The sequence below is a fragment of the Orycteropus afer genome, unplaced genomic scaffold (genome assembly GCF_000298275.1).
Source record: "Orycteropus afer afer isolate SDZICR_OR568_19922 unplaced genomic scaffold, OryAfe1.0 scaffold00068, whole genome shotgun sequence".
Lineage (NCBI taxonomy): Eukaryota > Metazoa > Chordata > Mammalia > Tubulidentata > Orycteropodidae > Orycteropus > Orycteropus afer.
The window spans coordinates 8,590,227-8,613,834 of NW_006921655.1; the positions used below are offsets into that span (position 1 = coordinate 8,590,227).

The window sequence follows — 23,608 nt, forward strand, 5'->3', positions numbered from 1 at the left end:
TTGAGTGCCTCTTGGTACTCCCTTGCCAAGTTGTATCTAAAAATAAAGACATGAAGCAGTCCCAGACTAAGAAGGGTATGATGACCAAGAGCTAAGACCCTTTAGGAATGAATATGTGGGTCCTACCACTAGGTACGACAACAAGTGTGCTGGACACGAGTGGAATGGATAGTGGAGGAGAGCATGAGGACCAGTCTTGGCCCTGAGATAAATCGCAATAACAGGGTTTACAGTTCCTCCCATTAGCCTCCCTTTTCTAATCTTTCCCTTAGAAAGAGAGGTCTACAGGAACCATGGAGGAACTGCATCACAAACAGTGTCATGAACTGATTGATAGTCTCTAGCTGCTGCTGAACTTTGTATTCACCATTGAGTTTTCAGCAGGCCAACGTTCCCCCCACCCCTTCGAACCCCCGCCCCCCTGCTCTCCCACCCTGAGAGAGCACAGTGGAATTCCTAGAAATCGCCATTCCAGCCCAATTTGGGATTCCTCTAATGTGCAACTTTGACTCGGGCTCCCCACTGGTTTGTGCGAACTCCTAGAATTTAAGCAATAGGGTCGTGCAAGAGGCGAGGAAGTGTACTTTCACTTATTCAACTATGCCCAAGAAACTAACTGTACTCTTTAGGTTTTCAGCTTTTATAGCCCCTGTTCTTCAGACCTGTGAATGGAGTCCACATGCGAAATCGAACTCTCCAAAAACTGTGGTACTTAAAATCGCAGCATATGTAACCCGAACCACCCTATTTCCAGAGCCACCGCACTTAGGATCCCCGACGCGAACCTTGCCCTTCCCCTGGCAGCTTCAGTGCCCTCACTTAGGTGGTTAGACTGTGCCTAAATATATATATATATATATATATTTTTTTTTTTTTTCCCTGAGCCAGGATATTCCTGCCATATGGGGCATGGCGTCGATGTGGCGCACTCTTCGCACCCTAGTGCCCCGCAAGCAGCAGTCGCAGGGCCGCAGTGCCAATACACTACAGGCGGTGGAGCGAACAACCGGGCAAGGTCCCGCGGCGCGTCACAGCGGCAGCGGCGGCGCCAGTCCCGGGTCCCGCCCGCGCCTGCCGCACGCACGCGCATTGCGCCCAGCATGAGGGTCGCGGCTCTTATCAGGTAACATGGCACACATGCCGCCTTCCCCCTCCCCTGCCGGTCTCTTATTCCATCCAGTCGATGGGCGGAAGCTGCCACCGCCGCTGGCTCAGAAAGAGAGGGGGACTCTGCAGCAACCGCGTGTGGTGGACTGCCTGATCCTCTTGGCCACAGAGAAAGGGGGAGTTTTAGGGATATTGCCCGGCCTCTCCTGTCCCCTAAACTGGCGCTCTTCCTTCCCGCTTGACACCGCCTCTCTGGGCTTCTGGTCCTTAATCTTGGTCGCACATTGGATTCACATTGGGGAGTTTTAAAAATACTGGTGCCTGGATCTAGCCCGAAAGATGCTGATATTAACTAATGAGTCTGGGTGCGGCGCCGAGTAGGATTTTTTTTTTTTTTTTTTTAAATCTCTAACTGGCATCGAGGTTTAAGAGACTCGATTGACTTTACTCTGGGAGCTCTGGTAGCGTAGTGCCTAAGGCACTTGACTGCTAACCAGAGGCTGGCGGTTCAAACCCAGAAGCCACTCCTCGGAAGGAAGATGGGGCAATCTACTTTCGTAGTGATACTGCCTCGGAAACCCAAGGATGGGGTCGCTATGAGTCGGTCCGACTGGAAGGCACATAATAACAACAACAACTTTACTTAGCGATCACCGTACTTTTCTCCTTACTTTCTTCGTTGTCTTCTATATTTCTTTTCAGATTTCCTGCTCAGCCTCCCTTCATCGATCCCCCCTTCCCCTCCTCTGTGTTCCTTGTCCCTTTCCTTCCCACACACAATTCATTTCTGTGCCACGTGTGTAAAACAGATGTAGATTACTTTCAGCATTAATTTTATTATTATTATTATTATTACCTTGAGGGCAAGTGAAGAGAAGGGATAACTTCCCTCAAGATGGAGACAAAAATAGCAGTTATATCCTAGATCCAGATCCAGTTGCAATCGCAACACATCATTGTGTTAGAGTCTATGTTAACATGTTGTTGTTGTTATGTGCCGTCGAGTTGGACCCGACTCATAGCGACCCCTCCTTGGATTTCCGAGGCGGTATCACTACGAAAGTAGCCCAACCTTCCTTCCGAGGAGGGGCTGGTGGGTTTGAACCGCCAGCAGTCTGGTTAGTAGTCAAGTGCCTTAGGCACTATGCTACCAGAGCTTCCAATCATACTTGGTTGCTAAAATAAATCCTGTGATTGACAAAGAGTGTTATTGTTAGCTGCCCTGATGTTGCCCACTGGCACTTATGGTGACCCACACAATGCACAGCGGAACCAAACCCTGCCTGGTCCTGGGCCATCCCTCATAGTGGTTGCAGATGGGACCATTCTTGTCCATAGGATTTTCGTTGGCTGATTTTCAGTAGTACTTCACCAGGCCTTTCTTCTAGTCCATTTTATCCCAGAACCTCTGCTGAAACCTGTTCAGCATCATACCAGCACACAAACCTGTACTGACAGATGGGTGATGGCTGTGCCTGAGATGAGTTGAAGCAGGGTTTCCCACATAGAAGGCAAGCATTTTACCACTGAAACTAAAGATTTTGAAAAAAAGTTATAGTGGAGTCAATTCTGACCCCATAGGTATCAGAGTAGAACTGTGCTCCACAGGGTTTTCAATGACTTGATTTTTTTTTCCTCCGTGATACAGCACTAGGCCTTTCTATCTAGCTACCTTCGGATGAGCAGGAATTGCCAGCCTTTAGGTCACCTACCAGTCCTGGGCTTAACCAAAACTAAAGATAGACCAGTTTAAATGCTTTAGTACTACATACATAAAGTGGACTCGAAAGTAATAAGTACATAAAAAAGAGTTTAGATGCATTTACTTTGGTAAGCCCACTTAAGATCTTGCAAATGTCTAGACTTCCTAGGTATCTCATTGGTCCTGACTTAATTGATCTATTAAGGACTCTTGTTAGAACATTAACCCTTTATGTAGTCTCTGGGTTATTCCACTTCTACTTAAGTGCCATTTTTAGGAGACTATAATGTCATCATAATTATTGTTATTTAGTAAATTTCTCCTGGAAAGTGATGATTCCTAAACCAAACCCACTGCCATCAAGTTGGATCTGACTCATAGCGACCCCTCCTTGGGTTTCCGAGGTGGTATCACTACGGAAGTAGATTCCCCAACCTTCTTTCTGAGGAGTGGCTGGTGGGTTTGAACCACCAGCCTTCTGGTTGCAGTCAAATGCCTTAGGCACTATGCCACTGGAGCTCTAGTGGATGATTAAACTTCAACCATTGTGATCTTCATTTGATCTAGATAAATAAAAGTAGCCACCTAGGAAGTCAGCAGTTCACGTGCACGTGCAGTTTGCTGAATGTTTATCATATTTTCACCCAAATAATATGTGCATTATACATTATTATACATAATTGCCAACTTGCGCATTGTCCTAGGTGCACTATGTATGCTTTTGTGTGTGTTATTTATGTGTACATGTTATTTGGAAAAAATTAACCATTAGAGTAAGAGACATAAAATAAAGGCACAGAAGTCTTAGGGAGGAGCTAAGAAGATGGGTATTGTTGTTGTTGTTATGTGCCATCGAGTTGGACCTGACTCACAGCGACCCCTCCTTGGGTTTCCAAGGCAGCATCACTGCGGAAGTAGATTACCCCATCTTCCTTCCGAGGAGTGGCTGGTGGGTTTACCCATTAAATTAGAGTTTCTTTACCTGGGATCAGTGCATGCCTAGGGGCAGCTTTAGATAAGGGGATTTATTAAATTACATACAAACAGTGTTTTTCTGCAAAAGGGTCCATAGCTTCTATCTGGTCTTCAAATGGATCTGTGACTCAAAAGAATTATGCGAGGAGAGTTTGAATAGGGCATTGAGTTCATTGCCGAAGCATTATGGTTTTGATAATATTTATAGTTTTTAGTGGTGGTTCAGTGGTAAAATCTTTCAGTGGTAAGTCTTTATGGAAGCATCTTTCTCAAGTGGAGCAGCTGGTAGGTTTGAACCACCAGGCTCTTGGTTAGCAGCCGAGTGCCTTAACCACTACAACACCAGAACTCCGTTGAGCTGTAGCATAAGAAAGTTCAACTGTTAAAGACTGAGCAAGGAACCAAGAAAATCTCAGAACTCTTGATCCATGCATATCTGAAAATCAGGACTAGACAGTAATCTCTTAGGTGATTGAGGTTTTTGCTGGCTAGAGTCAGGGACTTCAACCTGTTGCTTTTGGGGTATTCCTTCCAAGTAAAATATTTTATTGCAAGATTTGTTTGTTTATACCGTACCTTGTTCTAGAAAGGATTTTGGGCTACTTACAGCAAATGGATACATAAAATGTGAGAAAGTTAGGCAAAGTTGAGATAGGAGTTAGGCTAAATATACACATCACATTTAAAAATGTTGTTAGCTGCTGTTGAGTTAGCCACCAACTCGTGGTGATCTCATGTGTTGCAGTGAACTACTCCATGGGGTTTTCGGGGCTGTAATCTTAGGAAGCTCTGGTAGCATAGTGCCTAAGGCACTTGACAGCTAAGCAGAAGGCTGGCAGTTCAAACCCATCAGCCACTCCTTGGAAGGAAGATGGGGCAATCTACCTCCGTAATGATACTGCCTTGAAAACCCAAGGAGGGGTTGCTATGAGTCGAGTCCGACTCGACGGCACATAACAACAATCTTAGGAAGCAGTCTGTGTGTGGAGCCACTGGATGGATTTGAACCGCCAGCTTTTGGGTTAGCAGCTGGTCACAGGCTGCTTGCACTACCAAGCCTCATTTCATTTTAAAATACATATAATAAAATAAAAATTGTCCAGATTCTTCCAACAGAAATGTATATTTATTTCCTTTGCTCTACTTTCTGTGTACGTATTTATGTAGTTTATAAATACAGATTTTATATGTTTTTGCCCAAGTTTTATTTATTATGGAATCTGGCCAAACTTCTGTTTTAACTACTTTACTGTTTAGCTGAGAACTTTGAGATCATTAAGAAGTAATAATAAAAAATCGTAATAAATTTATCGAGCATTTATTGTGTGTCTGCCTGTGTTAAAATGTTTATAAATTACTCAGTAAATGACTATGAATGAATGAAAACATACATTCCTATTTCATCCTTACAGTGAACCTGCCATTGCTGCTATGGACTTATCTCACAACTCATGGTGTTCCACGCACAAGTAAACAAAACCCTGCCAGGTCGTGTGCCATCCCCGTAATTGGTCAGGAATAGGACTTTTGTGATTCATAGGGTTCTCATTGGCTGATTTTCAGAAGTAGATGACTAGGCCTTTCTTCCTCGTCTGTCCCAGGCTGGAAGTTCCACTGAAATCTGTTCAGCCTTACAGCAACACTCAAGCCTCCATTGAGAGAGGGTGGTTGCGGCCCATGAGGTTCATTGGCAAAATAAACCCAAGATTCTTGTGTGGTAGGCAAGAGTTCTACCACTGAACCACCATTACCGCTTTAGGCAATATATAACTCAGTTTGTGTCTTCACAATAAGCATTGTATCCAACACATAATAGATGCTCAGCTAACATTTATTTAGTTAATAGTTTGAATCTGACCAGTTTGATAAGGCTTTTCAATTCCATGCAGGCAACATGGTGATGTGGCTGAAGTTTTCCTGTCATTGACTAGGTACTTTACTGTCTAGTACCATTTCAGCTATTTTGAGTCTCACTTTTCCATTAGCCTTTATTTTTATATTTATTGTTTTCTTTTTAACAAACTACAGAAACAAGGACAGACAAATATTTCAAAACGTTGGGATAAACAGTCCACAAATGCTGACTGTTGCAGTGACTACTGTACTTCAGCCTGAGAAGCTTTAGGTCCCTTCTATGCCAGCCTTCTGGTTAGCAGTCAGATGCCTTAGGCACTATGGCACCAGTTCTTCTTCTAGGCCTAGGGTTTAGCTTTTCTAGGTGTTTTAGCTACCAACCTCTTTAGAGGTGGATGATTTTTATATGTACTGACATAAATATTTAACTATTTCATTACTATTGCAGATACCTCAATTTAGAGTTCCTAGCCCTAGAAAACAGAATCTTAAGCTATTCTAAATTTTTAATGTATTTTAAAAAAATAAAATACAGTGTCTATTGAGTTGACTGACTCATGGTGACCCCACACATGTCAGAATAGAACTGTGCTCCATAGGGTTTTCAATGCTGATTTTTCAGAAGTAGATTGACAGGCCAATCTTGGGTGGACTCAAACCTCCAAGTTTTCAGTTAACAGGTGAGTCTGTTAACCATTTCCCCTATCTATGGACTCCATTATTATGTAATATATATTATTATGTATTACCTTGCATACAAAATTATCAACCTTTGACATTTATGCTCTGCATAAATAATTTTTTAATATTAAAGGAAGATTTTTCAGTTCGTTCAAACAGTGCTTTGAAATAAACAACAGTCCATAGATGGTACAAATGGTTAACAAGCCTAGCTGTTCACTGAAAAGTTGGAGGTTAGGGCCCACCAGAGTTGCTTTACAAGAAAGGCCTGGTGAGCCACTTCTGAAAAATTAGCCATGGAAAACCCTATGGAGTGCAGTTCAACCCTGACACATAAAAGAGGCACCATGAGTTGATGTTAACTCAATGATAATAATGCTGGTATTATGTTTATGGTTAATATAGTACGTTTGTATTATAGTTTAATTTCTCACAGAATATACTTATGTTTTTGTTTTTCAGAATAATCACTGAGCCAAAATTTAGACTGATCATTAGCAACATGTTTGTAGATGATTGAACAATATTCATAACTGACAATATGTGATCTTGGGGCTAAGCTAAGCTGATATAAACAAGTGATGTATAATATACATTTTCTTTAGATACAATTATTATTATTATTTTTAATTCAACAACAATGGTCTAGAAGGCAGTACAGCAAAGGGACAACAGCATTATGGTAGAGAAGGGATTGTGAGTCATTTTTTTATTCTATTTTCTAAATATTCTATAAGCAATTCTATAATAAAAAGCAAATAGTTAAAAAGTAAAGATAGTGATAAATGCATATAAATATTACATGTTTTATAATAAGATTAAATGAGAGGTAGATGATTGCATTTTACAGCACTTAGGATGCTAGAGGTAGTGCCACAGGTATTTCATATACCAGCAGGGTCTTTGGTGGACAGTTTTCAGCAAGTTTCAGACTAAAACAAACAAAAACAAACAAGGGAGAAAGACCTGGTGGTCTGCTACTGAAAATTAGCCAGGCTTATGGAACACAACAGAATATTGTCCATTATGGTGTGGGAAGATAAACTCCCTTGATTGGAAGGCACTATACAGTAGCCACAACAATGGATTCAGACATACCAATGATCATGAAGGTGGTGCCAGATCACACAGCGTTTCATTCTGTTATATATAGAGTCATCATTAGTTGGAACCAAACTAGACTGACAGCTAACAACAATCCATAAGTTGTGTATGTGGCTATGGTATAACTGAAAGAGTCCAGAGTTGGCAGGATATCTGAGATTTGAATTCTTAGCTTGAATTCCTTCTAACTCTGTGACTTAGGTCAACTAACAACTTTTCTAAGACTCAGTTTCCTCATGAATGTAGTAGCAATAATAAAACTTATTTATAATACTACTGTCACAAACAGGAAAATGTGAAAATTCTTGTTATACTCTAAGACCGTATATGATATAAGTGACTGGTACACCATGTGATCCTCAGCCTATATGACTGAGACCAGAAGAACTAGATGGTGCCTGGCTACCACTGTCAGCCACTTGGGGGAGAATCTATGTAGGAGATCCTGGATAGTATGGGAGAACAATGTGGAACAAAACTCAAAATCATTAGGAAAAAAAAAGGACCAGGTTTGCTGGTCTGATAGAGCCTGGTAGAACCCCTGAGACTATGGCCCCTAACTGCCCTCAGGTCTGGAATTGAACCCACTCCTGTGGCTTCCAGCCAAACAAAAGACAGGCATATGAGCTGACCATTTACGTTAGCTAGATACACTCCTTGGATAAATCAGTCATGGGAGAATAGAAGGGCTGTGTGTGCACAGGCAGACAGCTTGGAGGCAGGAGTATATGGGAGGGAAAGACACAGGGAAGAGGTAACTATGGGGAGGAAGTGGGAAGGAAGCTGTTGCATTGTGGGAAATTGCAGTCAATGTCATGAGACAGTGTATGTGAGCTGCTATATGGAAAGTGAATTTGCTTTGTAAACTTTCACCCAAATCACAATGAAAATTAAAAAAAAACTATATGTTGTAAGTATGAATATATAAGCCAATATATACATATATGCACTTGTGCTTGAATACAATTTCTATTTGCAATTTGCAATTTATCTTTTTGTAGATTGAAATGAGAGATGATATGTATATGTGTTTTAGGGAATATGTGAAACAAATTCTTAAATATCTTTACCTAGACCATATTGTTAGGTGCCGTTGAGTAGATTCTGACTCACAGCAACTCCCATGTACAACAGGGCAAAATACTGCCCATGTCATGCACCATCCACATAGTCACTGCTGTCTTTGAGCCCATTGTTGCAAGTCTTCCTCTTTTTCACTGACCCTCTACTTTACCAAGCATGAGGTCCTTTTCCAGTAATTGGTTCCTCCTGGTAATATATCCAAAGTACGTGAGATGAAATTTTCGCCATCCTCCCTTCTAAGAATTCTGGCTGTACTTTGAAGACAGATTGTTCATTCTGGCAGTTCATGGTATATTTAATATTCTTGTCCAACATCGTAATTCAAAAGCATCGATGATTCTTCGATCTTCCATAGTCATTATTCAGCTTTCACAAGTATATGAAATGGTTGAAAATACCATGATTCAGTCAGGCACACCTTAGATCTCAAGGTGACATCTTTGTTTTTAGACATTTTAAAGAGGTCTTTTGCAGGAGATAAATGCCCGGTGCAGTAACTCATTTGATTTCTTGACTGCTGCTTCCCTGGGTGTTGATTATGGATCCAAATAAAAGGAAATCCCTGACAATTTCAATCTTTACTCCATTTATCATGATGTTGCTTATTTGTGTACCTTGAGGATTTTTTATTTATGTTGAGTTGTACCTACTGAAGGCTGTAGTCTCTGATCTTTATCTGTAAGTGCCTCTAATCCTCTTCATTTTTAGCAAGGAAGATTGTGTTATCTGCATATCTCAAGTTAATGAGTCCTGCATTCCTGATGCCATGTTGTTCTTCATATAGACAAGCTTCTCAGATTATTTGCTTATCATACAGATTGAATAAGTATGGTGAAAGGATACCCTCCTATCCTGAAGCACATCTTTACAGATTGTAAACCATGCAGTATCCCTACAAAGATAATAATTTTCTTAATAAAAGTGAGTCATTGAATTTTAGAGTTGAACGATACTTTAAGGATTATTTAGGCAGGCCATTCTTGGATTTCACAAAGAAGTATGCAAACTCAATCATCCTGAGTAATTTATCATCCCAGAGTTGGAAGCTAAAATTCTGATCTGTAGGACTTCTCACCTAACATATGCTAGTGTGTTTTATGTAGTTCTAAGAGGAGAGAAAGGTATTCATCATTTCCCATGCATATTTGACCTTAACCTTTTATTCTCAGTGTACTTGATTACTGTTTTGCTGGGCACCAGTGTTCTACAGAACACAATTTGGAAAATTCTACTTTAAAACTATTATCTGAAATGGCATATTTTAAAATAAATTGTGAAAATAATTCTGATTGCTGATAAAAACTCTTCAATCTTTAATATTCTGAAGAAATAGTAAAACCTTTTTGTGCTGGAGAAATAGAATAGTGAAGTTTAATAGGAGAAGCGGGGCAACACTTTCTCAGGGAAATACTAGAATCTGAGGAGAGGGAGGGTGGATTTCCTCAGACTTCACTTTGCCCTTGCCTTCTCCCTCCCCTAGAAAAGTTGTGGAATGAGAGTTGTTACTGATGGGCTTGGTGGAGACAAACAAATATTGAAAACTAAAGTAAAAGGCATAAAGGCTAGCTCCTAAGGTCTTTGGTTTCTTTTAGTTTCTTGGACTATGAATAGCTTGAAATACTGCTTTGGTAAGGGTACATTTGCAAATCTTAAGCAAAGATTGGAAAGAAGGTAAACAGGAAGGAAAGCAAATATAAAAAGGAGAGAGGCAAAGATAAAGGAAGAAGCATTTATAGTGAGAAATAGCAGTGTTAAACCAAAATGTCATATAAATTGCCACTCGACCTTGTTATAGAGGAACTACCACTTGTCTTGACTAAGTGATTTGTGCCTGCCTTAGGTAGATTTGGAACTAGAATTTAGAAATTCCTTTCAATCTGTTACTAGATTTATGGCTCAAGCCTACTTCTGCCATTATGTATACATATATATAATGTGATGGGTGAAGCACTGATGATGAAGTTTACCAGTATAACTCAGCACTTCTTTTTCTATTTCTACAGAAGTTGAACCTACAAAGTACCTAAAACTGTCGTTAGATAGAATCTCAAATCTTTCATTTCATCCCTTAATCGGTGATGGTGGCCTGTTGTTAGATTTGTAAGAGTGGAGCAGAGTAAATATTTTGATATTTTTTCATAGAGAATTTCATCTAAGGAGCATATAAGTGTGTAGCTGGGATGTAAACGTAAATCTTTTTTATTTGTTTATTATATGTTTGTATATTGTATATTAAGTATATTTACATATTGTGCATTAAATAAAGCCACTGTCACAATCATATTTTGTTTGGAATATTCTTCTTTTTTCTATAATGGCATATGATTTCATAAGTTCCTGTGAGTAACAACATTAGATTTTCAGATTCATTTGCTCAGTTTGCTTATGATTTGGAAATAATGTGTGTTTTTTGCATTCTAACTACAAAACAGTCCCTCAATAGTCTGAAAAGCTGAGTAAATAATTTACTGTATTTATATATCTGATGCATCTATGTTGAATGATAGTAATCTGAAATTTGTTTTTTTTTTTAGTGGTGGGAAGGACAGCTGTTATAATATGATGCAGTGCATTGCTGCTGGGCATCAGATTGTTGCTTTGGCAAATCTAAGACCAGCTGAAAATCAAGGTAAGTGCGGGCCATTATGGGGAAATTCTCTATCTGACTTAAACTCCAACTTTATAATTGCATCCATAGTGTATGCTATATGTTAAGGCAAAAAAAGGAACTAATATATATTTAGCACCAACTAGATAAAATGCTAGGAGCTCTTGTAGCATAGTACCTAAGGCATTTGACTGCTAACCAGAAGGCTGGTGGTTCAAACCCACCAGCCACTCCTTGGAAGGAAGATGGGGGCAATCTACTTCTGTGGTGATACTGCCTCAGAAACCCAAGGAGGGGGTCTCTGAGAGTAGGGGTTGACTCGACGGCAGTGAGTTTGGTTTGGGGTTGTTAGATAGATGCTAAGTTCTATGCTTTGTTTTCGTTTATATATATCCTTTAGTTCTCATATCAATCCTTAGGAAGAAATATTACTAATCTTCCTTTTTATAGGCAGGGATCCTGAGACTCTGAGAGTTTAATAAGTTTGTCTAAGGTAAAATAGCTAAAACAGACTTGCAGCACTGAGTCTTGTGCTTTCAGTATTATAAGAGAAAAAGTAGAATCTCCTTTCAGGTTTATGTTCTGTGAGCAAAGGAAAGCAATTCCCTAACTCCTTGTGCCCAGTCACGTAAGTGTGTTTTTAAGCATTCTATCTTGACAGGGCTTAGTATTTAAAAAACAGATGTTTTTATAGTATGTAATACATACATAATATAACATGATTATCATTTCCTTTCTTAGAGTTTCTATCTTGTCTTCAGCTTTTATAATGTGAATCATTATGGTCACCTTGTACATTAATGTATAATCTCCCATGTGCTCATGATTCATTGGCAGGATGGGTGAGATGACAAGCAAACTATATCTTTAAATTATACCTCACAATAGAATGAAGACATTTGTTTAGGGTATTGTTAGTGAAAAAATTCAATAGGAAATGGAATTTGAATATTATCAAGAAAAAAGCTTGAAAAAAATCTGTTGCAAATATAATTCTCGTAGAAGAGTATAGATGGTTGTGGGTTGATAAATGGAGAGAAAGTTGGTGTTTATTAAAGATTAATTGATTGGTGAAGGGAACTGTAGTGAGCGATGACTGATAGAGATGATTACAGGGTAGAGCAAAGTTGATTAGAGTAAATCCACAGTACTGGCTCTTCAATAGATAGTCTGGCAGGGAATTTATCCCTATCACTGGGGACAATGTAAATTTGTCATAAAATTGGTAAACCATCTCTTTAAATTTGTAGTAGGATCTTTTGTGGCATGTTAATTGAGGTGCTTCAGGCAACAGTGGAGACTTTTGTTTTTAATTTGATCTTAAACCATTGTTACCATGTGGCTTTCATTACTAAAAGTTACACTGTGGTTAGGATTAAATGGAGCAATAAAGGAAAATTGTCTCCAAAGTTTTTAAGCAACTGAAATATTGTAATTATTATGCTAATATCAGGACTTTCCTTGCTAAGCAACTCAAAGTTCTTAGAATATATTGATTTGATCATGTCAACATCCTTTAAAACTAATACATCTTAAGATTCCGTCTACTTGGAGATGAGGAAAGGCTGAAAGGATTTCAGGTGATTTTAGCTATGTCTCTGCTTCCAACTGGAACAGGAATAGACAGATTTATAAACACAATGTGAGTACTGATGTGTAGGTTAAAAAACTTTGTGCGTGAGAATGTGATGGTAGATAGTGATGGTTTAGATTGTTGAAGGAGCCTTATGCTATCATTTTAACATTCCTTTTGACTGGAATATTCACATTCAGTGGAAAGCCTGGATCTGCCTGGCATATGTGCATGCAAGCATATATTTCAAATACATTGCTTTGTAACTTTTTTAAAACTTACTAATATGATTTGAACACCTTTCAATATCATTAAATATTATTTCGCAGTAGCATTCCTCAGATGTCTTCTATAGAACACAATTCCTAGAAAAAGTTTTCTGTGGATAGGTGTATTTAAGAATTCATCCTCTTTTCCCTTATTGGCACATCTTAAAGAATATTAACATAGGAAGATCTGTAGCAAAGGCATCTATTTAGCATTGATGATCTCTATGTTTTATAAACTTATTTGACCATAGAATCCTTTTTTCATCTCATACTTACTAATATCTAAAGGGATTTATATTCTTCAGAACATATTTTAAAAAACACTCATTTTCAAAATTGTATCAGTGGCTACATACACAAACAAAACAAACAAACCCACTGCTATTGAGTCAGATCCTACTCAAAGTGACCCCTCCTTGGGTTTCTGAGACAGTATGTCTACAGAAGTAGATTGCCCAACCTTCCTTCCAAGGAGTGGCTGGTGGGTTTAAACCTCCAGCCTTCTGGTTAGCAGTCAAATGCCTTAGGCATTACGCCACCAGAGCTCCTAATGACTACATGTTGCTGTTGTTGTTATGTGCCGTTGAGTCGGACCCAACTCATAGCGACCCCTCCTTGGGTTTCCGAGGCAGTATCACTACGGAAGTAGATTGCCCCATCTTCCTTCTGAGGAGTGACTGGTGGGTTGAACCGCCAGCCTTCTGGTTAGCAGTCGAGTGCCTTAGGCGCTATGCTACCTAGTATTTTATAATTTTAAAACTATGAAACTAATACTGTGATGAATATCTTTGTAAATAATCTTTAAGTATATTCATGTTTTTTTTTTTTTCCTTAAAAAGTAGAATTACCAGATCAAAAAGTCTGAGGTACACCTCTACTCTGACACACATAGCTTCACCATGAGTGAGAACTGACTCAACAGCAAACAGCAATAGCAATATGTTTGTTGTTGTGGTTGTTGTCATGGCCCATCAAGTCAGACCTGACTCATAGCGACCCCTCCTTGGGTTTCCAAAGCAGTATCACTATGGAAGTTGATTGCCCAGTCTTCCTTCCAAGGAGTGGCTGGTGGATTTGAACCACCAGCCTTCTGGTTAGCAGTCAAACCCTTAGGCATTATGCCACCAGAGCTCCCAGCAATGAATATAGAATATATTAAGAGCATCTAAGTTTTCTTCTTAGAAATATTTGTCATTTATTATGTAAGTAGATATTTAATTAAGAAAGGTTTTTTCTGTAAGTCTAAATGACTTAATAAATAACCTTGAAAGAGCTGAAAATATATTTATGTAATAAAGTACTTGACTATTAGCCAAAGGTTGACAGTTTGAACCCACCCAGAGGGACCTTGGAGGACAGGCCTGGGGATCTGTTTCCAAAGGATGACAGCCTTAAACGGTGTGGAGCAGTTCTACTCTGCACACATGGGGTAACCATGAGTCAGAATTGAGAGCAACTAACAACAACAACAACGATGACTTTAAATGAATAAATGGATTGGATACATTTACTCTTTAAACATCCATTGTATATAGTTCTTTTTAAAATTATGCATAATTGTATTTATAATCAGCTAGGAACTCTGGTGGCATAGTGCCTAAGGTGTTTGACCGCTTACCAGAGGCTGGTGGTTCAAACCCACCAGCCACTCCTCGGAAGGAAGACTGGGCAACCTACTTCCATAGAGATAGCTCCTTGGAAACCCAAGGAGGGGTCACCATGAGTTGAAATCGACTCAATGGCAGTGAGTTTGTTTGTTTGCTTGATAGCAATGAGTAGAGCTGATTGATATGAACTGATGCAACTATGGACAAATATGCAAGTCTTATATTTTATTTCAGTACAAAAATACAGAAGGACACAGTATAGTAAACTTTTAAGTTCTGTGTTAACTGCTGTCCAGTAGTGAAACCTAGATGGGCTTTCAAATCCACTTTCTTGTTCACTCTGTTTTACTGGTTATTTTCACTTTAATTGTTGCAGTTGGGTCAGATGAGCTGGATAGCTACATGTATCAGACAGTGGGTCATCATGCTGTTGACTTGTACGCAGAAGCCATGGCTCTTCCCCTCTATCGCCGAACCATAAAAGGAAAGAGTGTGGATACTGGAAAAGTGTACACCAAATGTGAAGGTGACGAGGTTGAAGATCTTTATGAGCTTTTGAAACTTGTTAAGGTATGCAGAGTGACTGTATTTTCTGAATTTAATTTGGCGAATATAAGGTATGTAAAGGAATATATATATTATATAAAGTAATAAATAACTTCTGTTAGTAATCTAACTTTTCTTTGAAAGGATATTTGTCTATTTTTTGGACAGAAAAAGGTATTAGTATGTAAAATTAAGACTTTTGGTATAGTTTGGCATTCAGTATTGACAAATGATATTTAGCTAAGTTTTTTTTTTTTTTTCGTTAGGATATTGGATCACTTTTCCAATAAATATTTTCTGAATGCCTACTATGTGTTTTGTCTGTAGTTAGTTCTAGGCATGAGAGATTGGACGATGAACAGTTCAAATGGAGCTTACTTTCTAGTGGGAGGAGACAGACAATAACAAAACAGGTAGCATGCTTAGTAAGTAGTAAAGAATAGTAAGGAGGAAGAATAAAGTCAAGTGAAGGTGATTGTGAGTGATGTCAGGGGGTGACAGTGGGGATGGTGCTGTGTGTGGTGGTCCTTTCTCATAAGGAGCATATCTAAAGAAATTGAGAGACTGAGTTTTGCTTAAATCTGGTAGGAGAGGTATGAATTAAATACTTGAGTCACATATATTAGAGTTTTGGTGGTCATTGTGCGCTCGTTGCAGATTTCTCTAGACAGAAAATTTAGGAGAGACAGTGTAGGGCTCCTATATGTAATATAGGAGTTAACTCAGTAACTGTTAATCTGAAGAGATGATTTTATATTAAGCAATTATCATTTCATTCTCACGGAGAACCAGTTATTTGAATACAGATTAGTATTCTTCTTTGTAAGGATGAATTTTTACCCAGTTATCCACCATCAATTCATGTAAGAAGTATCTGATAAAATAGGGAATGTAAACCAGTATTTCCTAGAGGTCTTAACATTTTTCATATAAGAAAGTAAAGGAGATTTCTGCCTGTGCTTCTATCTACCAGTTGGCATTGCATGTCATTTTCTTACTCTTAGTCAAGTTCAGCCTCTTCAGAAGTGACATCATGAACCCATACCATGAAAGTTTACTGGTTCCAAAAATAGCTGTGTCTGAGCTACATTTTAAATGTAGTGCTGATCAAAGTTTAACATCAATTAAGGATTTTGATTCAAGTAATATATGAAGCATTTGAACTCTTTTAAAGTTTGTTTGATTAAAATACTTCTTGTTTTGTATGTCAGAACAGTTTTGTTTTATTCTTTGCACTTTAAAAAAATACCTCATAGAGAAAATACCTTGAGGAGTTCTCTGATTTATTGTTTAGTTATGGGCAGCATAAGAAGTAGATATATTTAAAGGAAATTATAGGGAACTGATTTCTTCCTTCTGGAAAAATACATGCTAATAACAACTATTTGGATTATCAAGCAAAGAAAAAGTCATGAAAGTACGTCTTGTAATAGCCTTCTTTTCGTAAGGGTGCAGCTAAGCCCTTGATAGAGTTCATTTTGATGAATGAAATGTTGAGGGCAGATTTTAGGTTTTCAAACTTTCCTTTTTCAGAGAACAAAAAAACTGGATATTAAGATTTTAACATGAACCAGTATTACAAATTGGTAGGGTTTATACTAGAATTGTGGCATAGTGCCTAAGGCATATGACTGCAAACCAGAAGGCTGGAGGTTCAAACCCACCAGCCGTTCCTCAGAAGGAAGGTTGGCCAATCTACTTCCGTGGTGATACCACCTTGGAAACCCAAGAAGGGGTCACTATGAATAAGCTCCAACTTGACGGCAGAGAGTTGGTTTTTTTTTTTTAATACCAGAATTCTACCAGAAATAATTGAGTTACTTAAAAATCTCAAACTTGGTAACTTTGGAGAAGCTCTGTGATAATAACCACCTTCCAAGAAAGGGAAAGATAATAAATTACTAATCAATTTAATTAAAAATGGGCAGATTAGTAATAATTAGGAAGAAATTTCCCTTTCAATCCATGCTGTCTTTGGAAAAATGGATGCTTTGCCATTATCTTTATAGTAACCGTCAGTTATGACATAAATTATTGTTAATGTTAAATCTTGACAACTTCTGCTTTGGAAGTTCGTACATGATAATTATAACTATAGTTGAAAGAGATGTTATCAAGTTGTCTGGGACTAAATAGATCCTTCTTTTCCTGTGTAGAAATATTAATTTTACTATAGGATATTTTAAAGACATAAATATCGGAAATATACTGCTTTTATGGAACAGATTGTATAACCAGGCTTTTACAGTTAGATCCATTTATGAAACGCTGGTGCAAAGATTCCAATAGAGGACTTACATATTCTAATGAATAATTGAGTAATTATGGGAAAAAACGCATCTGGAAGAGCTATAATTCTTCAAGTTAGTCTTCATTCATTCTAAGAAAAAGATAGAAGTACATTTTTTAAAATCCTTTGAATATTAATGAAGCATTGAAAGCATTTAGATTCATTTTCTTTTTAAACATGTATTTATAACAGGTTACAGTTTTGTGACTTTCATGTGTAAGTCAAAGTCTTGTTTTTGTAGCTCTTTTTTTTTTCCTTCAATTATTAGAGCTAATTTTTGAATAAGAGATGTTCCCTTTTGCAAAGAATTTAATTTACTAATTAATGAAAAAAGTAGGAAAGACTTGGAAGAATTTACAGAGTTACAAATTTGATGTATTGTAAAAGGCATGAAAACTAATAGAAGTATAATAAACCAGTGTATCTCATAGATTACTAGTTACTGTGAAAACTAGAAAGACATCTTAAACTATTTGCAAATAATCGAGTTTTCATATAGCTATTTTGTTTTTTCTTTACAGTTTCTTTAATATTAAATATCACGTTAGTTCTCATTGGATTCATTTGGTATATAGATAATCTATATGATTTCCTGAAAATAATTTTCAAATTCTATGTTCATCTTTTAAGTCACATAAGCAATATAATATTTACTGAAGCATATATAAAAACAACTTATCTTTTTATAAAATATATATAAGGAGCAGCGTGTATTTTCATTCACTACTGGGTTGGAACTACTGCTTACTAGATCTAAAGTAAAGAATTACACACCCATCTCAATGGAATCTATCTTTAAGAACTTTTCAAATCCTTATATTTTGAAATGTTTCTCTGTTGCCCTCACATTTGATTGATACATTGGCTGGATTTAAAATTTTAAGTTGAAAGTCATTTTTCTTCAAGTCATTGAAGGCATTTCTCTATGGTCCTTATATTTTGTTACAAATTTTATTCCTTTTTCACAAAATGTCTGATTTTTCCTCTCCATGTAAGTTTCTGATTATATCCCTTTTCTTGGTGTACTGAAATGTTATAACAATGTCACACTGGACATGGTGGGTTGTTTCCTCTGCATTCCTTCCACAACTCCTTACTGAGAAGCAGCATATTCCTATCTTTGCTTTGTTGATAGTTCAGGGATGATCATGTATTGCAAGTGAAAGCCAGTCACAAAATGTCATTCCTCTGACCATAGTGATTGAATGGGGAATGGTTATACTAACTTATATTGGTCCAAATAGAACGAAATTTAAGATGATAGGTGGTTGGCAGAGGATAAGTTATTTCTCCTTCTGAACAGAAGAATGTCAATGATTATTTTACCTTCTCTCTCATTAATGGAGAACCTTAGAACTTTGTCATTAGTTATCTTATTCTGTACAAAATTGTGGGTTATTGTCATAATATCCACTGTCTCTCTACTTATGTGATGTCGTGCTCCGAATTTAAATCTCCAGACTAAACCTCTCTTCTGAGCTCCACCTAGCCAACATAACCTAACCTTTTTTTCTGTTCAGATCTGGGGTTGGGGGAGACCCTCAGGACTAGATAGTTGGGTGGCTCTGAGGCAAATTCAAAGAAACTGGAATGTGAAGAACATATATTATGGTCTTAAGATTTGAAGGGAAGGTCTAGACATAGTGCTAATTAAATAGGGAAATTACCCCTGTACAGACTGCTCCTTGCTCTTCAGCACTTCACAGCTTGCCTTAAGCCCTGCCAGTTTCTAAGATTTTGGACATTAAACTTGGTTTCTTGGCACAAGAAATGCTTTTGTAGTATCAATTCTGGACTCCAAACAAAAAGAATTAGAATTGGAGCAGAGTAGTGTCATTTTTGCTCCCAGGTGTGGTTTATTGAGGCTATATCAACTCTGGTCCCTTCAGATCATCATCAGCCATGCATGGTGAAGCACATGATGGAAGATCTGTCCAGAAATAAAATACTGGCCATAATTGTCAGTTTTTAGTTCCTAAACTTATGTCTGAATTATCATCTTAAGTTCCCTGAAAAGCCTAGAAAATGTGATACCCTCATTGTAACAAAGCTATCATTCTGTCTTCTAAACTTTGAAATTTCTCTGCTTGGTGTCAGTGATTGTGTGTGCTTGTTACACTTGCACATATATAGTTTTTCTGTTTATCTTTTCTCTTATTCAGTGCATCTCTGTAAATTCAGCAAGTGACTTTTATATCCCTGTATTCCTTTTTTTCTATGTGCTAGAGATTTCTTCTTATCATCTACTGTATATATTTTAAAGTGTCCTGGTAAGTTTGACTTCTCTTTCAAATTGCTTCTGTTTTTTGTTTGTTTGTTTGTTTATTTGTTTATGCTTTGCAATCTCTGGTATTTGGGTTTTATTGACTTTTTTTTTTCTTTTTTCTTGACTATCATTTATTTTCTAGAAAGCCTTTCTTTGATGCCTCCTTTTAGAGTTGTGCTACTTAAGATGCTGCTTATATATTTCTATCTCAGTCTTTTACCTGATTTCTAGGTGTAGTTAAATTTGTATGTCAACTTGGCTGGGCCTGGTTGAGTGGCTGGGCAGCTGGTGGTAGTTATTCCCCATGAAGAGACTAGCAATAAACTCCATGGTGGGTTCTACCACAAGCAGCTGAATAGTTGCCTTTGGGATGTGGTCTACTTCCTGTATATAAGGAGAAGCCTTGGGGATAGTCTCTAGCTTATGGCACGCTTGAACCCTGCATGTAGCCATGTCACTGTTCAGCAGCTTACCATGCTCTGCCGACCTTGGGACTTTCAATAGACTTAAATTAATGGCCTGCTATGTGGTTTGGTAACATTGGGACTGTGCCTTTTTACTCGTCAACTTTGGGCTCGTCAGTCTCAGCAGCCAGTAATTGCCTGAGTGAAGAGATGCCTCTAGCTTCATTGGGTTGGGAGCAAGAGGCAGAGCTGAAGCCCAAGGTCAAGGGACTTGAGCCGGCATTGGAACTCAGACTCAGAGCCTCCAAACTGTAAGACAATAAACTCCTGTTTGTTAAGGCCGTTCCATTTGTGGTATCAGAGTGACACTAGGTAACCAGACACTAGGCCTGTAGTTTACCTTGTCTTTGTTATATTTTTTACTAGATGACAGAGAACACATTACCAATATTGGCAAATGTGGATTACTATATTCTTTTATTGTCATCCTTACCTTTTTTCTTTTCTTTTTTTTTTTTTTTTTGTTTTTAAGCACAGTACTTTGTTGATGTTCACACAAACCACAAGTGCTCACACAACACATTTCCAATATGATGGATATTGAACTTTGCATATCAACTTTCCCTTTTAAATTTGGCATGTCATCAGTTGGCAGATTTGTAATGCTAAAATCATAAAATGTGCATAACAAGTGATGATAATGTTGTTGTTATTTGCCATCAGTCAGACCTGACTCATAGCGACCCCTCCTTGGGTTTCTGAGGCGGTATCACTATGGAAGTAGATTGCCCAACCTTCCTTCCGAGGAGTGGCTGGTGGGTTTGAACCTCCAGCCTTCTGGCTAGCAGTCAAGTGCCTTAGCAGCTATGCTACCAGAGCTCCCTAAATATTTAGAGGATTTTTAAAAATTGGTAAGATGATTTGCTAGGAGTTTGTTCTGTGATGTACTGAAGTGAAAAAAAATTGAGGGAATCAAAACAATGTCTTAATTGGCCTTGACTTTTCCTATTAACTTTAATCCATACTGCTGCCATTTAGAAGCTTATCTTTTTTCTTTCATTTATCAAATATTTATTGAATACTTGTAATAAACTAGAGAATAAAAAGAAGTTTGAGAACATAGTCTTTGCTGTAATGGAACCTGAGGCAATATGACAAATAGCCAAGAAACTGAGATATTGAGGAACATTTGGCATCAGCTATATAATTAAAGGACTAGGGGAATTCAGGAGGAAAAAGTCTCTCTGTGCTGAGGGCTCAGAAGAGGCCTCATGGGGAAATTATACTTGATAGCATCCTTGAAGTTTGGTTGATGGGGGGCTAGCAGGGCTAAGAGATTGCCAATTAAAGTCAGGGCTTAGCCAAAGTCATGGAAGCAGGAAATCATAGATACATTACAGAACTAGTGGTTCAATTTGGCTAGAACTTAGAATTTCAGGAATAGTGGGAATTAAGTCAGGAAAGGTTAATTGAAGACAAGGAAGAGACTCTCTTAAATTTTAGGCACTGGAGAGCCCCTAAAGTGGATCCAACATCAGTTTAATGAGTCACTACCAGTTTTGGTTTTTTAAAATTATTTTTTAAATGAAAGAGACTAGAATAAGATAGAAAATTTCAAAGTATATTGTGCACAATGAAGTTAATTATTGTTTTATGCAATGTGTGGTTCACACGCAATATGTTGTGAGTATGCTGGGTAGTCATATATGTGTGTGTGTGTGTGTGTGTATTTATATGTTGTTGTTATGTGCCTTCAAGTCACACCTGACTCATAGCGACCCCTCCTTGGGTTTCCGAGGCAGTATCACTAAAGAAGTAGATTGCCTCATCTTCCTTCCAAGGAGTGGCTGGTGGATTTGAACCACCAGCCTTCTTCTGGTTAGCAGTCAAGTGCCTTAGGCACTATGCTACTAGAGCTCCCATACACACACACACACACACACACACACATATTTACTCTTCCCTTAAGGAGCTCCGGTGGTATAATGGGTAAGGCATTCAGCTGCTAACCAGAAGATCAGTGGTTCAAACCCACCAGCTACTCCATGGGAAGAAGATGAGGTAATCTACTTCCTTAAAGATTTACAGCCTGGGAAACTCAATGGAGGTTGCCATGAATCGGAATCAACTAAATGGCAGTAGGTATGGTTTGGTTTGGTCTTACTCTTTACTTATTAACTATCTTGTTATCTGCCATTTTGCATTTATGATAATAGTAAAAAAAATCTGCTATCTAACTATTTTGCACACTAATGAGGCAGTGGATATGGTGGCAACAGCGGCAGAGCATCCCCCCCTTCAAGGAAGGTCTTCAGGAAGCCTCTGGGAAGTTGGGCCACACTCCCAGTATCCTTGCTCTCTCCTGCCAGCAGGGGCACCATGTCTAGGTGCTGTGTGGGTCTAGTCTCCTCTGTGGCCATGCCTCTGGGCTAAGTTGCAGGCAGCAGCGAGCCAGTGGGTGCCTGTTCTGGGTTCCCAGCTTCTTATGCAGCCTGAGATTCTACAGTTCAAAATGGCTGTGGTGTGGGAAAGGAGGAAAGAAGGAGGCTTCATAGAGAGTCTTTGTGAGAAATAAACGTGAGAGTTTAATGACATTCTGAACTGAGCCAAACTGGACTTAAAGCCTCCCTCTCTGTGGTGCTTCCATTGTCCTCACAGAATACCCCAAGCCTTAGTGACTTGCCAGGCCCAGAGGACAGGGTAGGCTCTGAGACCATGAGTAGGCTTGCAGGGGTGGGAGTGCAGTTCTGGAGGAGGCTCCACAAGGGACGCTCTGACCCAGCAAAGGAGGAAGGTGAAGTGATTAAGCTGCAGGCCCTCCAATCATGCAGCTCAGCTATATCAAGCGTTTTATCCTCCAGGCCTTCTTCTCTGCAGAGGAATAATACGTAACTGTACTTGTCACACAATGAGCACATCAGTAAATCTTAGCTGTTATTATTTCTATGTTCCTATTTTTGAAATAAAATATTAGACAAATGTATATTCTGAAAACAGAGAAAAAAAAAGTCTCTATTTTCACTTAACACCAATTTTCACATCACAACCTGGTCTTTGGAACCTAATCATATTGATAAGTAAGGAGTGGGTGAATTTCTTACTGTTAAACAAGTTCTGTGGCCAAACAAATTTGAAAGCCACTACCTCAAAGGATATTACAAAAGGAATGACAGAATTGTAGGGTTGGAAGGCAACTTTGAGGTCATCTGGTAGAACCACTGATACTGCAAGAAGTGGACTGGAGAAGTAGAACTCAGGAGATGAAGATTTAATCTGGAAGCTAAGATCCTGGGCTAGCTGAAGTTTTGGAGGACATGAACTGGGAGAGTAACAGTGGGAAAGGTGAAGAGAGAACATTGAAAAAATGAATTGATAGAGATTGATAACACCTTAAAAACTGTTGGTCCCATAGCTGATATTTATTTAGCTTCCACTGGGATATTGATAATCAAAGTGAATTATGTTAGATATATTTTATAAATATAATGATCCTAGATTTTACAGCATCCTATCTTTGTTGTCTCTTTAGTACAGGATAT

At 38.4% G+C, this 23,608-nt stretch overlaps 1 protein-coding gene across 1 annotated transcript in view; it reads left to right on the plus strand.

The window, feature by feature from the left end:
- Window positions 1–1,100: 1,100 nt before the first annotated feature.
- The window catches only part of DPH6 (diphthamine biosynthesis 6), a 239,484-nt gene continuing 216,976 nt past the window's right edge, over window positions 1,101–23,608 (plus strand). The window contains exons 1-3 of the mRNA XM_007940474.2: window positions 1,101–1,123; window positions 11,041–11,135; window positions 14,940–15,133. Coding sequence (XP_007938665.1) covers window positions 1,101–1,123; window positions 11,041–11,135; window positions 14,940–15,133 — 312 coding nt within the window. The remainder of the gene's footprint in view (window positions 1,124–11,040; window positions 11,136–14,939; window positions 15,134–23,608) is intronic.